At 31.7% G+C, this 17,568-nt stretch overlaps 3 protein-coding genes across 6 annotated transcripts; 1 reads left to right on the top strand and 2 right to left on the bottom strand.

Annotated features, from left to right (window-relative positions):
- Positions 1-2,342: 2,342 nt before the first annotated feature.
- Positions 2,343-4,632, bottom strand: LOC123210494 (60S ribosome subunit biogenesis protein NIP7 homolog). Of its 4 annotated transcripts, none has more exons than XM_044628880.1 (2): positions 3,962-4,632; positions 2,343-2,586 (listed from the first exon to the last, which is right to left on the bottom strand). In XM_044628880.1, the coding sequence occupies exon 1, from the start codon at positions 4,565-4,567 to the stop codon at positions 4,004-4,006; it is 564 nt and encodes a 187-aa protein (XP_044484815.1). In that variant the 5' UTR covers positions 4,568-4,632; the 3' UTR covers positions 2,343-2,586; positions 3,962-4,003. The 4 variants fall into 4 exon arrangements, with proteins under 4 accessions (XP_044484815.1, XP_044484818.1, XP_044484814.1 ...); XM_044628883.1 differs by having other exon boundaries at positions 2,343-2,631; XM_044628879.1 differs by lacking the exon at positions 2,343-2,586 and adding an exon at positions 2,991-3,165.
- A 6,912-nt stretch (positions 4,633-11,544) lies between these two features.
- Positions 11,545-12,848, top strand: LOC123210236 (glutathione S-transferase F13-like). Its single transcript, XM_044628481.1, has 3 exons — positions 11,545-11,691; positions 11,783-11,831; positions 12,391-12,848. The coding sequence occupies exons 1-3, from the start codon at positions 11,545-11,547 to the stop codon at positions 12,840-12,842; spliced, it is 648 nt and encodes a 215-aa protein (XP_044484416.1). The 3' UTR covers positions 12,843-12,848.
- A 1,659-nt stretch (positions 12,849-14,507) lies between these two features.
- On the bottom strand, positions 14,508-15,521 carry LOC123212565 (protein SRC2-like). The gene has a single exon (XM_044631743.1). The coding sequence runs from the start codon at positions 15,519-15,521 to the stop codon at positions 14,649-14,651; it is 873 nt and encodes a 290-aa protein (XP_044487678.1). The 3' UTR covers positions 14,508-14,648.
- Positions 15,522-17,568: the final 2,047 nt, after the last annotated feature.

The following is a 17,568-nucleotide window of genomic DNA, read 5'->3' on the forward strand; positions in this document are numbered from 1 at the left end:
CTAAAAATTTATAAAGGATAAATATAACATCACCATGGGCGGCTGAGAGTGGATTAGAAGATTTATATATTCCATTTTGCAAAAGTGTATATTAAATATAAATTTTTATATGATTGTATATAGTTCATCATTTTTAACACGACTTCCATTGATCAGCCTAGAAAACCAGTACACGTAATTACATTTTTATAAGCAAATACGATCATTTGGTAGAGTAAATAAAATGAGTAATACTATATATATATATATATATATATATATATATATATATATATATATATATATATATATATATATAAAATATATTATCATGTGATTAAATAATATTTTATCTTTAATTTAAAGTGAGCAATACTATGTATATTTACTTTATGTATACAAATATATACATGCTTACAAGTGTTATAACATGATTTGATATTGTTTTATATTTAATTCAAAATCATTCAATCATGTGATGATATATATAAGTGTGTATATATTTGTGTACTCAAATGGGTACACATAGTTTTATTGATTTAAAATATTATAATATATTATTTATCTATTCATTTATATAATTAAAAATGTGTACATTTAGTTTTATTTCGAATAAATGTTGTAATATTATATAAAATAAGACCCCAAAAATTAGTTTCAGTGGTTAAGTGATAAAAAAACCCCCTTGTAAAAGGTTAGAGTCCAAATAGCATGGTTCCCTTTTCATGTGAAAAACTTAAACTTATTAACTTGAAATCAAATAGTGAAGTGCTACAACAAAAGCAAAACTCTGAATTATCTAGTTGGGATCTAGTCACTATATCCCGAGGTTTATTAGTTTGGCGAAGTCAGGCAATGTTTCCTGTTTTATAGAATAAAATTGAATTTTTAGAGATTAATATTAAAAAAGATTATTTAATATTCTAATAAAATTATATGTATTCGATTAGATATTTAAATTATGGTATGTCATTATGTTATTATGTGATTTTAAATTAAAGATAAAGTAACATCCAATCATTTACTCACATATCATCTAATTATTTGTACTTAACATTAATGTGGCTTTCCTCGATCCTCCCTAGGATAATGATTAATTATTATTATAATATTCTAAAATTCTTAGGAAATGTTAACGAATATTATATCTTCCAATTACTAAGAAGAAAATTGATGTGGGACTTGAGGTACGTGATGCTTTGGAGAAGAACTGTAATCCACTATGCAAAAAGGCTAATGGGATTAATTAGCAACATTCAAAGAGAAATTCTCTTAGAAAAAAAAACTAAGTATAAATAAATAAATCCATCTTAATCAAACAGTTGGGGTATCTTTACATTAAATTACGTCTGCCTCTTCTCTAGTGTTTATGAACTTATTCTCCATAACTTGTTAAATTATTGAGAGGAAAATACAATTGGGTGTTGTAAAGGTTGAGTAATTTCCAATGGTGCCTGTGCAGAGATTAATGGGAATTTTTCTTCTAGAGGAAAATAATTTTTAAAGAAAGTGAGGCCTTTGATGTAAAGGGAATAAGTTTAAAGCTAATAAAGAATGTTTTTGCTTATCTACTATTATTAGTATTATGCCTAACTTTAATTAAAGATGATAGAATGAGACCATTTACATTGATTTCCAGAATAAAGTAATCAATATTTGGAATGTAGGATCAATTCCTTCATATATATAAGAGAACAAATTAAGGGGGATAATTCTTTCTAAATCACATGATTAATGTATTATAATCACACTTAACTAAAGCCATACTAATTTGTAATTGATCTTAATATTAATATGGGGCACGTACAGATCTTGGTTATGATCCATTATGCCCATAGATCTTTCAGAAATTTATAAGTGGATTAATGTTAGTGGGCTGAAGAATTTAGATTTATTCAATCTGCTCTACCAAGACAATACATATAGGACAATTTTATCATCAGATTATCAAATCAATAAACTTATCATGAACACCTAATTTTAAGTATTAAATTAGATATTTAAATAATATATTCTCATATAAATAAATACTCAAATAATATATTATTATATGAATACGTAATTTTAAATTAAAAATAAAATAATACTCAATTATATGATAATACATCATCTGAAAACTTAAATAGATATTCAAAATTGGATACGTATAATATATTTTTTGTGAAATTTATCAAAACAATAAAATTATATGTACACAAACAATAATTTGTCATCATATGATTAGATATTGTTTTATCTCTGATTCAAAATCATTCAATCATATAGTGATATGTCATTTTTTGTGGACAAAGTTAAATATTGTTTGTGTATATAATATCACTCTTAAATCAACTCATCTCTTAGGGATTAATAATAAAACCTGATAAAACTTGGTAATTATAATGACCGAATAGGAAGATGCATGTCAATCAATGGAAACAGCAGAGCAGGACAGCGTATGCTCTCGACATTTTCTTTTGGCCTCTTCTTCCTAATAGCTAATATTACATTTATGATGTGGGTGATTATGCAGTTCCAGGCATTGTGATTGCTGTTCTCCAGACACATCACCTTGTGGCTTAAAGGCACAGTCATATAAACTGCTGCACATTTTCATCCGAATCCATTCTGCAGTGATAGATACACATGAAGTTACAGGATCAACAACAAAACCTGTAAGTGAAAGGGATGACATAAAATGGTGAAAGGAGAAAGAACAATTTAACCCCAGAACTTTCGAATGTGAAAAGGCAAAACAGATAGCTGACTTTTTATTTTCATAACCTGTATGCAACGTCAATACATGGGGCTGGATATAAACATTATGAGCAATTAACAGATGTAGAATGCCAGCAATGATTAAATTGCAAGATAGATCAACCAAGCCTAAAATTTATGCATGCAAATCGAAGACCTGATATTTAGAGTTAATATAGTTTATAATTTAAGTTAAATGGAACTCTCAGGCATGACAAGACAAAGGACCATGCCCATGAGCACAATAAGAAAGACAATCAAACAGCAATAAGGCATTAGACTGCAATGCCATTCATTTCCTCTGGGAATCATAGAATGTCACAGTAAACTGCAATTGTGTACAGCTCATTAAGGGTTTACATTCCTACACAACATCGTAACTCTGATTACTCTCTACAACTCCAATCAAACAGAAGAAAGAGCAACTCAATCTTAACACAAGCCTACAAGCTACAAAAAGTTTCCACATATAAGAGACAGTCATCTGCACAACTGCTAAAGTGAATAATTTGAGAACAATTGTGAAAGCACCTTCATATTTTTGACACAAAATGGCAAAGACAGTATCAACAAATCAACACCCAGAAAATAACTACATATTTATCTCAATCATTTCAATACAACAAGAAGCACAGAGGATTCCCAAATCATTATATAAAATCATGTCCAAACATTCTCATAGGCAAACACAACCTCCATTTGGGATTCGACTAGATAAGTGTAACCAACTTAATCATGTCAAAGATACATCCAAACATTACTTATAAGAACTGATATGACAAAACCATCCAAACCATACTTTAAAGAACAAACTTCACATAACTAGGAACCAAATTAAATCTACTCATAGAACTCCTTAAACCTCAAAAACTTCCCAAATGAATCCTTCTCATCATATTACCTAAGCTTTTAGCGATTTACACTGAAGTCGTTTTGGGTGTTGAGAAGTAAAAATAAAAACTGGACCAACAATAAGTTTCCCAAGAGTTTGAACACAACATTACATTAATGCCCAATAGTGCCAATCCCAAACTCATTATACTCAAACAGCGCAACTTCCACAAAACATGAGATCAACTCAAAAGCTCACAAAATCAGGCTCAGGACTGCAAATTAGGAAAAAAAAAATGTATACTAAATTCAATACAGCATGTTTTTCATTTTAAACATAACCCAAGTTCATTATAATTCAATAAAGATAACGATCATAACAAAAAAACCCAATAAAATTAAAAACCACACTTACAAAACCTATAAAAAAATCCTCTCAGAACGCCCTAAATTATCTTCAAAGTTCGTCCTCTATCCTCAAATACTCTCCAATATCAGCCTGGTGCAGCACCACAATCCCATTGGGGTCCAGTTTCCGACAATCTTGAGTACTCTTCGCCGCCACACCAAACCCTAGCGCCACGTCAGACATCGAAAACACCACCACCCCATCACCAGGGGCGATACTGTCTGTTATCCTCCCTAATCCGCCTTTCAACACGTGGTTTCCGTATAAAAATGACATCTCGGATGTGGGTTTTATCCATACTTTGTGCCTGGCATTTGCCGCAACCAAATTCAAAGCCTGTATGGTAAGATGAAACTTCCCGCTATGCGTGAACTTTCCAATGCACGTGCCGAGAGAGACCAGGTTGGGCCTTGCGATGTTCGTGGCGCGTTTAACGAGCGATTCGCTCACGTAGTAGACCCGGTTCTTGTGGAGCCGGAAACAGTAGCGACCCGGGTTTGGATCGGGTCCCTCGTGAGAGGGATTCTCGACAATGTTCTTAAGGTTGTTGCCGGTAAACTTGAAGAGCTTTTCAAAAACGGCGGTCGTTTCGGCTTCGTCGAGTGGGCGCATTTTTGAGATGTAGAGGAGGGTTTTGCTTCAGTGCTCCTTTTTTGGAATTTGCTGTTGACTGATGCGGTCGTTTGATTAGGGTTTAAGTAGGTGAAATGTCTATTAAGTCCTCTGTAAACTCTCTTTGGGCCGAAGGTGGATTGCCATGAAAAAAATGTAAGCCCAATATTTCATCGGAATTATTGGGCTACTTAAATCCCGGCCTGATGGTTTTCTACCGTCAAAATTGAGACGGAATAAGACGAAAACAAACCGTCCACAGAGAAAATTAAAATGATGTATCATGACATGTCAATTGGGCCAGGCTCGAAGCCTGGAATTCAGGCTCAATCTGATATTGTAATATATTGGACCCAACCCATAAACCTTCCGGAGCAGACTGTGAGCTTTAATATTAGGTTCACGAGCCAACTTATCCCAACTTGATACTGTTTAACAATTAAAAAAAAAATGGTAGAAACTTCGGTTGCTTCGGTCAGAACCTTTCAATGGCTATTGCCATTGTTTTTTTTAAATATTTTTTTTATTTTTTTTGTATAAATCAATCCAAATTTTTAAAAATTTCCAATTTTATTTATAAATCTTTCATTTTCAATTCTTTTATTATATTCTCAATCTCATTTTATCTTATCAACTCTCTTTCGAAAACTGTCTGAATTCACAAATAATAATTTTTTGCGTTTATAATTTCATTTTTATTTCAATTTTACTATTACAAAATATTACAAATAAATTCAGTGTCAAATGAATTCAAAAATTTGGATATTGAAGATGAGTAGATAAATGATATGTTATATATATTTTATTTATTTTTGTAATTATACAATATGTAAATTAATTTATTTGTATTATATCATAAATTTAAAATATTTTTCATCATGTAATCACGGTATTCTTTTACCACAAGTAAGAGATTATAAATAAAATGTTTGAGATATTGTCTTTGGTTTTAATAATTGAAAAATAGTTTATATTTAAATTTTTTAATTAAACATTTTATAAAAAAAATTGTTTAAATGGGTAGTTTGATTAAGACCCGACCTTATATATATAAGGTGAGACCTTGGGCCTTAAAAATTACATGGGTCAGTCTTGCCGAAAGGCTCATTATTGTGTGGGCCTAAGGCCCGACCCAACCTATCTCATGGATGTGTCTAATCATATACTAATCAATAAAACTATGTGTATCTATTTTTGATACACAATTCGCATATATAGTTAATGTGTTATCATATAATTTGGTAATTTTAAATTAAAGATAAAACAACATCAATCACATGGTGACATATCATTTGTGTATATGAATTGTATATTAAAAATGAGTACATATAGCATTGTTCTATATTAATACATAAAATTGCATACAATTAGTTTGATTTAATTAGATACTTAAATGATATGTTATCATATAATTAAGTGATTTTAAATTAAAAATAAAGTAATATTAAATCATATAATAACACATCATTTGAATACTTAATTGGATAATAAAAAAGATCAAAAGACTTATTCCCACCCAAAGTTTGGTCTATTCCCAAACTCCCATCCGTGAAATTTTAAAAACTTAAATATTTACCATTCTGTTAAAATTTTCTATCATGATTAAAAGTAAAACTATTATTTATAAAAAAATTTAAAAACCAAAATTTTATTTTATTTTCCCTCTTATTTAAAAAAAAAAAACTAATAATTTCATCTGCTCAATGTTTGAAAATTTAACATTTTTCACCTAAGGTTTTATTCTCTTTTTCTATCATCTCCATTTCAACTAACAACCAGTCCTTCCCACCTATTTTCTCGTTTCAACTCTTCCTACTTATCTCTCCTTCCTAACCATCTCTCTTGGTGTCGCTCATTCATTGTCTAAAAGACAAATTGTTTGTTTTCACAATGAACGATTTATCCAAACAAAGATGATCTAAATACTTAACTGGATGATAAAAACTAGATGTATATAACATTGCAAATGCTAATATTATGTGGTTTGACTTAATCAAGTAAGAAAATGTTTTAAGAGGAATTTCTGGTAGCAATCTCAATTCCTTTTAATGAAGATGCAATTAAAGGAGCAAAGTATAAGAAAGCACAAGAGCATGTTACCAACCACAAAACTTTGTTTGCATGAATGATCCTGCAATAACAGTAACTAAGGAATGGATAAAGTTGTCAAGATTGTCATGTCCTTATTCACAATGATAAACGCAGAGAAGATAAGATATGCCACCTACCTATTTCGAGTAGACACTAGAGTGTGGCAAAGGACGACCTCGAAATTGAATGACATCTCCAAATTGACTTGGACAAAATTTTTTAGAGATATTCAATGTTGAATATAAGGTAATTGACATAACCTTTTTTAGAGCTCAAGTGTAACACCTCTCTTCAAATACATACCTTTACTTAGAATAAGTATATGAAGAGACGTGATAACTTGAGATTACCTCACTTAAATTCGTAGCAATGATAATAAATATGCGTGATAATTAATTCACTTCTACAATCCCAAAAGTGTAATAAGTCATTCTATATATATATATATATATATATATATATATCTCACAAACAAAGTAATACAAAAGTACAACCTATTATGTAAAATGACCAAAATGCCCCTACATTGAGCTGAAATGTTGGCTCCCTTGTTGCCATTCCATTACTTTACAATCTTACTAGCAAACCACATAAAAGAACACAATAAGTGAAATATACTTAGTAAGTAGGTGACCTCTTAATGTCCTATGAATACATAGCACAAATAATGTTAATGTCATATGTGTCCTTTGTTTAATCTCCTTGTAGTGTCACGAATGTTTTTCTAATATCCTAGATGACCATCTGAATCTCAGCTCTGACATAGAATGAGATTCAGTTAATAAAACAATATTGGAAACATAAATATCACAATTTGAGACAAGATAAGGCAATACATTCTTCGACTTCGTGTATTCATGGGTGAAGTAACCCTTGATCCCAAAGTTATAATAGGTCAGATTGGTCATATCTCTTTTTCTAGTGCACTTGCCTCTTTTGCGCTTGGACTCCTTGTTGTTATTCATAGGTCCTTGGGCAATCTCTTTCTCTTTTCTGGATTTTCACCATTTTCGCTTGTAGCCAGAAAACTTCTTAGAACTAGACTCATAAACATATGCATGAGCATTTGGTCCAGCAGTCTCTAGGTGCTCAGCTTCTAGTTTAAGATGACGAGCAATGTCATTGAAAGCCTTGATATTGTCAATGTGACTCATATTGACTTTTATGTGCTCCCAACTATCAGATAGAGTTGTATAATAGCTTGAACTTATTGTTCATCAATCAGGTCATGCCCTACCTTCTTTAGCTCAATTATCATGTTTAACATTTCCCTCAAATGTTGCTTCATCGTCTTATTATAAACTTTATTATACGTATCAAACTTGATAGTTAACTATCTCAATTTAGAGACAGTCATTCTTCCAAACCTCTGTATCAATGATACCCACATAGTATTTTTAGTTTTAAATTGCTCATACTGATAAGTTCATTATTCAATGAGCTAATAAGTATTCCTTTAGCAATTGAATCTTTCTTTTTCTAAGCATTGTAAGTGTTCATGTCACGCTTATATTGGGCTGTGTTAGGGAGCTTTTCCATAACCTGATTAACAGCCTCCAAGACATCTTGTTCATCTAGGATATATTGCATTCTCATTCTTAAGATCTTATAATTGTCTTCATTCAGTCTTTCTCCCTTATTCAAATTGACAATAATGTTTTTCGAAGCCATTATTTATATAACTATAGAGATATGTCAACACAACACCAACAATAAGATATCTACACATTTTATTATTGTAATTGTGCATTAAAAAATTAAAATATTTCATATAAGACATAAAGTCGAAAGTTTACTATATTTCCAATCATCGTCTATGATACAAATATTCAATATTTTAAAATAAATCCAATTGCGCCAATGTATATTCTAAACGAGAGTTATTAAATTCTACCAATCTTAGGATTCTCATAAACAGTAAAAAACAATTATTGAATCAACGTATAGTTCAATATATCCATAATTCAAAAGAAGTTATTTACAACAACATTACTAAAATAAAAAATAAAAATCAAATAAAAATAAATATAAACATGAAATTCAAACATTTCAATGACTAGGACCATCTTCTGAATAATTCTTGGCCTGAGATTTTTCTGATTTAAAACAGGGCATCTTAACAATCGGCCACTCTTCATTTTTATAAGGACTTGATATCCACCAATCGGATTATTAAAAATTATTTTCTTTATCTCTAACGATATTAGGAGTTTCTTTATCTATGATAAAGTTATTATATTGCTTGTGATAACCAGCATACCTCATACTTTGCTGATTTGGGAAAATGGAGAGAGCTGTTGATTTTCTTATATTTATTATAATTTTGTATTCTTCAGCAAATTGTAATTCATCCACACATTGTCAATAATTCTTGAATTTCTTGTGCTGGACAAGATTAGGAATTATAGGAGTCCAATGATTTGGCAATGAAAATAGTAGTTTGTATATCCTCTCTATTTCAGTTAATTTTATGTCTCTGTCTTTTAAATCATAATATCTCTCATTCATGACATCAAGGTGAGTGAAAAGATTATACTTTGGATTCATCTCATAGTTCATATATTGATCTTTAGTCAACATGTTCACCTTACACATGACCAACAAATACACAATAATAAATTACACGTACATAACTATATAAACAACACATGTTCTCATGCTTAGCAATATATAATTCAAAAACATTATCCAAATATTGGATCCGGTCCACTCATAATGGGTTGACCTAATCCAATAGGGTTAAAATATATTATTAATTAAACCTTGTAGAAAAAATTACTTTACTACCCTTGACAATTATAGAAGTTAATTGCAATTGAGATTTCAAAGTTTGAATTCTCAACTACTTTTTATATTAATTAAGAAGTTATGTAACTTTTAGATAGATTGTTTTTTTTGTACTCTCAAAATTACGTTATCTCTTCTGTTACTTTTTCTTTGCAAAAAATTATTATAGAATACTGAAAGACAATTAAACAAATCATGCTATGCATTGATAATTGGAATGTGTGGATCACATACCGAGGGTTACTACAATCATTGTTAGTGATCAAGACTCATGGTCTATATGAAAATTTTGGAGATAATTGTTCAAGTTTATGGGATTTGCACTTCATTTGCCCACCAACTTTCATCTGGAATAGATGGGCAAATCAAGAGGATAAATACACTTCTAGAGTTGTATTTCGGGCATTTCATAAGCATCGTCAGCTAGAAAAATTGTTTTGATGGTGGTTTTGATTTTTTATTTTGTTCACTTTTTATTAAGTAATTTAGATGTTAAAGTTGGAACTTTTTTTAGGTTTTTTTTTTTTTTTTAAATGTTGGATGGGATGGTTGGGAATGGATTAACTAGTCTCCATCTCTATCATGTATAGACTCATAAAATAACATGAATTTTTATAGTTTGTGTATACAATGGCCTAAGCTTTATTCAACTCCCCTTTATATGCAATGGTAGACTCTCAATTCATTTTTAAAATGGTTTTAGTGTCCTGGAATGTTATCTAGACCATATTGTTTCACTTGGACCATGCCTATAAAATTACGGTTAGACATGAACCAAATTAAGCTTGAATGCTTCTTGGTTTAAATTTGATTCAAATAAAAAATAGTTTGACTCGAGTTTATCGAGCCAAAATTAAGGTTGATACAAGTTTACTTTAAATGAAAAATTGTTTGATTCAGTTCAATTCGAATTTATAGCTCGAATTTGTAGTTCAAATTCATAGTTTGAGTTTATGACACATTGACAAAATGATATTATTTTATCTAAATAATGGACAAAACAACATTTTTTTGTAAATGAATTGTAAATTTGAAATACAAATTTGACTTAGGAGTTTAAACTATTGTTCCGAGTCAAACTCAAGCTAAATTGAGTAGAAAACCTCTTAGTTTGAGTTCGATTCGATTTTAAAACTGAACCAAATCTTTTAATTTGAATTTAGTTTGAGTTCAAATCGAACATAGTCAATTGACCACCTAATAAAATGACTAAAGATGGAGTGCAGAAGATATCCTGTGGCTCTGAAGAGATTTATACTGTGGCAATTGAATAGTGATGCGAAAGTTGGAATACAAACTTGATGTACAGCATTACTTAAATTATGCATATGGCAGTATAGGTGGTCTGGAGCCAGTTAATCCATTAATACCCGGCTAGGAAGCACAGAAACCGACCATTCGGTGAGTTTCTACTTTTCCGAAACTTTTTGGTTACCAAAAAATACTTTGAAACTAGTATGAAACGTTTCGGGAGTAATTTAAAAATTTTAAAACATGCTTTAGATTTTGGAAGTGTTTCTTTCAAAAAAAAAAAAAAACACTTGAAATCTATGTACAACTTTTTACAAGTAGAGCTTTCTGTTTGCCTTCAAATACAACTTTATTGTTACAAGAGCTTCGTATTCCCAACTTAAGTCACTAGCTAAAAGAGGGAGAGATCGCCAGAGGAGTGCCCGAGATTGAAGAGTAAATCCTAGTAGGAAAAATATTATTTTTAAACCTTGGCATATGGGAATTGTTACTTTCATTTTCCTGCAACTTAAGATGGCTCGTGGAGGCCAGTTCAGCTAAATTCGATCTTCCCAATATCTTATAATAACAATGAGTTTCTCCCAGTTGTTAATTCTATAAACATAATCATATAGTTTATTCAAATTGATACATCTCAGCGGCCATTTTGTCTGTAATTCGTCTGTAAAGATTCTGTTTCTGGTAGAAAGATAACAAGAATGCCGGCAGAAATTGAATACAACTTTACAGAGACGACAACATATGCAGCAATGGATCATTTACAATCTCAAACTCTATATAACTCAAACCTTCAGATTCAAAAACCCCATCAAGTTTTTTTTTTTTTTCTGCCATCAATTTTGGTTTCAATGGCAATCAAAGTTCATGGATTGGCATTGTCCACCTGCACTATTCGTGTCCTTCTCTGCCTTCATGAAAAGGGTCTCGAATACGAGCTTGTCCCTGTTGATGTTTACAATGGCGACCACAAGAAACAGCCATATTTATCCCTAAATGTGAGGAACAGAGAACTATTTTTTTTCTTACTCACCATACACAAAAGTTCATCCAGTATAGATCTAACACAAGTTGCATTGTTTTTGTCAGCCATTTGGGCAGATTCCTGCACTGGAAGACGAAGATATCAAACTCTTTGGTAAAATCACAGCTTTACAGCAATTATTTGTTTTTGCAATTCTTATATGCTAGGAAGCACGGAGTGCATTTCTGGGAGCATTTCAGAAATATAAAAAATTATGAAACGTGTTTCTTTCCCTTATTTTTTTAAATTGATTAAAAATCAATTTTATGTTTCACTCTCCTTCACAAATTCAAACTCTAATTATGATTTCATCTTTTTTCCTCTCTGACATCTAAAGTTTCTTTTCTCTCCAACGTGTTAAAACTTCTCGATTTTCTATTTATAACTTTTCCAACTATTGATAAACACTCAAAATAATCGGTTTTATTAGATTTGATATATATTATTTATTTAGTTATCAGTTAATAGATTAAGTTTGTTAAATGCATACTCTATTGTTACTAAAAAGCATTATGTTTTTGAAAAAAATTCAGGTTGTACTTTTTTTTTATAAAATGAATTTTCCCACGTTTCCGTTTCTTATATTTTTGAAAAAATTAAGTTTCAGTGTTTTCACATTTCCGTGTTTCTGTTTCTATGCTACATAGCTTATATGATGTTGCTGTGCTGACAGAATCAAGAGCCATCTGCAAGTATCTGGCAAAGAAATACAATGGCAAAGGAACAGATTTGTTAAGGTCAAGTAGTCTAAAGGAGTCTGTAATTGCAGAGACTTGGATGGAAGTGGAGGCTCACCAGTTTAATGGTCCAATGCAAGCACTTATTCACCAGTTAGTGAGGAATCCACGAAGAGGGGAAGTTCCTGATGAGATGATTGTGGAAGATGGACTGGAGAAACTGGGGAAAGTTCTTGATGTCTATGAAGAAAGATTGTCAAAATGTAAATATTTGGGAGGTGATTTTTACACCATGGCTGATTTAAACCATGTACCATTTCTTTTATATTTCATGAAAACTCCTAAAGCCAGCATTGTAACTTCTCGTCCCCATGTTAATGCTTGGTGGAATGAGATTTCTGCCAGGCCTGCAACCATTAAAGCTTCAGAAGGCATGCTATTGAGCTAGGAATATAGTAGATCTGTCATTATATTATAGAATAAAACGGCATCACTGTATCTTTATTTTCTTGGGTTTTATGCATAATCTGATATTTGCAATAATAAAATTTTTGGCTTTACTGAACTTGTTTTACCAGCACAATGTTGTAATTTTACAAACATATATATACAAATAGTTTATTCAGATTGATATGTCAAAGTCCATTCTCTCTTGAATTCACCTCCAAGATTGTCAGTTTTCGGCAGCAAGGTAACAAAAAATGTAGGCACAAATTAGTTTCAAACATAATAAGCAGATAGATTATTCGAGTCAAGGTAGAGATAGCCGGAAATGGTGACCCAAATTCAAGAATATGCATTCCAAATGAATAATCAAGAGTTCCAGTATCGAAAAAACATTCGGGTGAGATGAAAAGACATTTTAAACGTCAAATTAAATCAAAATGAAGTTATTTCACCAGTTGTTTATTGATTGTTTTAGAAGTTTTTTGGTCATTCCAATCTGAAATCGATAGGCTTATTCCATAAAAAAGGGGCAAATTTCAATCGAAACAGTTGTTTTGTCGTAAATGTAAATTATGCAGTTCACCAATTCATTATTGAGATGAGAGATAATTATTTGAATGGTTAGGGTTTTGATTTATATATTTGATATTCAAGAGGGTTTTGATTTCCAACCTTTCTCGTGGCTTTTCCCGATTTGGGTTTCCACAAAAATTTTTGTAATTTTTTCTTCCTGTCCTATCTATGAATGGTTTGCTTTCATTACAAATGACTGCTGTTTCCACGTAAGAATATGCCCAAAAGACATATTCCCACCCAATGTTTAGTGAATTCTACTCCTACCTACCAACTTTTAAAACTTTAAGTCCCACACATTACCCAATTTTTATTAGAATTTTCTATTAAAGTCAAGAGTAAAATCATCAGTTTACCAGTAATATTAAAAAAAATATAATTTTATCATATTCTCTCCTATGTTTTAAAACTAATAATTTACCTCAAACTTTATTTTTTAGGTTATAAAAAATAGTTTTTTCCTCTTAAATCCCTAATGTTTCTAATTTTTCTCTCCGACAATGACAACCATTTAATAAGAGAAAAGAGACGACGACTATCTTCTAGCAAACAAGCTTCGTGATGACATCTTTATCTCTTCATTGACAATAAAACTCGTCTGTCAAGAGATGATCGTTGTCTTTTTCTATCTTATTATATGGTTGTCATTGTTGGAGAAGGTAAACCTTAGAAATTTGAAAGGGGATAAATCACTTTAAAAAATTGAAAAGGTTAAGTATGAGGTAAAATGGAAATTATCTGTTGTCACAATATCAATCATCATAGGTACACGGTACCTTTTGCAAACTCTTCTTTAGTCATTTTATGGACAAAGTCCAACCGAAATAATTGGGTCCAAGAAACATTCCACGACACAAACCATTTAAAAATTGAGTTGAGAATCTACATTTGTCTAATTTTAGCCATTGGATACAAATTATACTACGAAGAAAAGCTAATTGTGTTAGTCAGAACACTACTTAAAAATTGGGGTGGATATGGAATTAGTCGATTTTGAACGCCCTTTAATTTGAATTTAATTCAAATAAAATATAATTAAACTCAAAGCCAATTTGAATTTATCAAATTAAAATTAAAAATAATTTAAATTCAATTTAAATAAAAATTAAAGATATACCCGATCCGATGATCCGGTGGGTCTCTATTTATTCCATTGCCTTCCATCCCATCCGATACTTTAAAGAAAATTAAAAGAAAAAAAATCCAATTAAAACAGTTAAATTACCGAACAAATTCAATAATCAAAGCCACCATCATAATCATCATAATAACAGTCATCTGCTGCATCGGAAACAATGTCTCCTAGAATCATACCACCAAGCATTCCTCCGATCAACCCAGCTCCCATTCCTCCTCCAAACTTGCTCTTCTTAGGCGGTTGTTGCACTGGCGGATACCCGTATCCACCCTGACCCGGATACCCATAACCGTACCCCTGCGGAGGAGGAGGCGGTGCATAAGGATAACCATAACCCTGAGGCGGAGCAGCTGTTGTCGCTTTGCCAGGCGGTGGTGGGTACGGCCCATGTACACCGTAAGGGGCCGAACTGGATCCCATCACCGCCGGGTATGCCATAACAGGCTCATCAGTATTTACTTTTCCTTTATCATAAGACCCATACGGCTCACCTGCATTCACGTTCATGGAGACGGTGGCGGCTCCAGCAGCCGGTGCCGAGATTATATCACCGAACTTGAACGAAAAGGTTAATTCACCCTTCGGTTTTCCAGAGGGTTTCATCACTTGATAAGTCTGAGATGTGAAAATTTTAACATCTCCGGGGATGTCCAAGAGGTCCTTGACCGGAACGTTGACTTTCCCCACCTTTTTAACCCGGAGGAAACCGGTACACTTGATCTTGAACTGGAGGCTCAGGCGGTTCTGCTGGCCCAATAACTCGTCAACGGTGAACTTCACGGGGAAGTTCCAGGTGGGGTTCGGCCCACAATTATAATCCACACGGGACTTGATCTTCTGTTTCTTCTTTGAGTGATCGCCAACGAGTGAAACGACGACGTACAAGTCCATCCTGGAAATGAGATTGACATTTTTAAGGTTTTTTGCGTAGAGTATGTTGAGCTCCAAGGGACGATAAGCCATTGGCATCTTGAAGGGGTGGATGGGCGGGGGGAGTTTATATAGTGGGTTTTGAATACGGAGAATTAACTATGGTTAGGTAATCAGCTGAGGAAGTTAACCACGGTTAACAAATTTTGTTAACCACGGTTTACCCATTGAAAACAAAGCTGTCAAATTGGTAAATATAGATAGATACTGTTTACCTATAATGAGTCTCTCCCCTCTGTAATTTGGATTTACAGCATAATTTTCTCAACAAAATGTATTGCAAAATGTTAAAATAGAAAGGGTGAATTGCTTTTCCCACCTAAGGTTCGGCCCGAAAACACTTTTTTGACCTTTAATTGATATAAATAATTTTTTTTATCTAAAATCAAATATAAATAATATTTTTTTATCCAAAATTAAATTTTATTAATGAAATAATATCAGGAAGTAAAATTATCATTTTATCTCAACTATTTTATTTTTCAAAATTATATTATTACTTTAAAATAACAAAAATTAAAAATAACTTTTTAAATATACAAATTATAAAAGAAACTTTTTATTTCCATTTCCTTTAACCCTCACATTTTCTTCCTCTCTCCCTGTAGATAATAATATCTTTGTTGTAAAATAGTATATCGCGGGCAAACTGTGATTTTTTTTATAGTATTGGGGTCTTTTTGAAATTTTTTGGGGTTATAAAAAATTCATAAAAAATTTGAGGGTCCTATGAAATTTTTTTGAATTTTCAATCTACCTCCAATAGTTTTCAAAATGATAATTATACCCCCAAAAATTGAACACAATACAATAAATTGTGAGTGTAAATATAATATTATAATTATTGGGTTATATAATAGTTTAAAATATACGAGTTTGAAAATTTTCAGAGATTAATTTATAAATTTTTAAACATTTAAATCTAATAGAAAAATATTAAACTAAAATCATAATTAATGTTAGCACATATCAAAATATTTTCACCACCTAATTTCACACTTGCTCCTCCATTTCACCGTCGTTGTACTGCTGCTTATTACAGCAGAGATTGAAAGGCACATATCCCGTTGAGCACTTTAAATCATTGACATTGTAATGGCTCCTCATCAAAAGGTTTAGCATTTCATTAGAGATGTCAATGCTCCACCCAGCAAGGTGTCAGCATGAATAATGATAACCTGGTGATCAACCTGTTGCTTCTTCAGAAATGATTTTGGATGGACATTTGGAAGCTGAGGTGAAGTAGACCTTGGTTCGGTAGAATTATCCATGCTCGTGGACTTTGCCAGTGAAACCCTACAAGGGGATTTTCCTAAAACAAGCTGCTTCATTCGTTTACAGAATTCTGTGGCAGGAACTTCCAGGTCTTTCAGCTAATATTCTACCTTCGCACTGCGAAAGAATGATCTGTTTTTTCCTGCATATTCATAGGCTGCCTACAGCATTTGTTTCATATAACCTGGCATGTTGTGTTAGATTTAAACTACCCAGACTCTCACAAATACATTCATGTATTCCATCAATTCTAAATTCAATAACTAATATTAATTCATTTGCATATAAATTATAGAATTCGGCAAAACTTATACACTATAGTCAATGTAAAATTCATCTAAATCAAATCAATTATCGATCTAATAAAACTGATATTTCTTCCCTATATAATTCTATTTTTAATGAGATGATTTGTCATGTTTATATTATTCAAAAAGAGACTTAATCTTTTTTATAACAATTTATTAGACTCTCGTCATAAGCCCGATAAACTATTTGTATCATCGTAACCCGAATTTTTCAACAAAGTGTATAGGGCATGTAATAAAAATGATCACAATACCTATAGAAGTTAATTGACTGTATCATGTATTTATCTGAGTTCTATTAAATTAAACCAATATCAAATCAGTGTTTACCTACATTCAAAAAATTTTCTAACATTTAAGGGATTTCCAAAACACTTGAGGAGCAGAATGAAGCAGCCTGAAACGTGGAAATCTTGCTTTAAGCTCTGAAACAGAGAGCAGAGCTGGCTGACGGGGGAATTAAATCTGTATGACTGTAGGTTGGACAGTCCTTGTTGAAGTCT

The sequence above is a fragment of the Mangifera indica genome, chromosome 3 (genome assembly GCF_011075055.1).
Source record: "Mangifera indica cultivar Alphonso chromosome 3, CATAS_Mindica_2.1, whole genome shotgun sequence".
NCBI classification, from domain to species: domain Eukaryota; kingdom Viridiplantae; phylum Streptophyta; class Magnoliopsida; order Sapindales; family Anacardiaceae; genus Mangifera; species Mangifera indica.

Excerpts from the sequence above, each read along its gene's own strand:
- LOC123212565 (XM_044631743.1), bottom strand. The coding sequence starts at position 15,521 with ATGCCAATGGCTTATCGTCCCTTGGAGCTCAACATACTCTACGCAAAA.
- LOC123210236 (XM_044628481.1), top strand. The coding sequence starts at position 11,545 with ATGGCAATCAAAGTTCATGGATTGGCATTGTCCACCTGCACTATTCGT. Across the intron at positions 11,692-11,782 it reads AGCCATATTTATCCCTAAAT|CCATTTGGGCAGATTCCTGC; the intron begins GTGAGGAACAGA and ends TGTTTTTGTCAG. Across the intron at positions 11,832-12,390 it reads CGAAGATATCAAACTCTTTG|AATCAAGAGCCATCTGCAAG; the intron begins GTAAAATCACAG and ends CTGTGCTGACAG.
- LOC123210494 (XM_044628880.1), bottom strand. The coding sequence starts at position 4,567 with ATGCGCCCACTCGACGAAGCCGAAACGACCGCCGTTTTTGAAAAGCTC.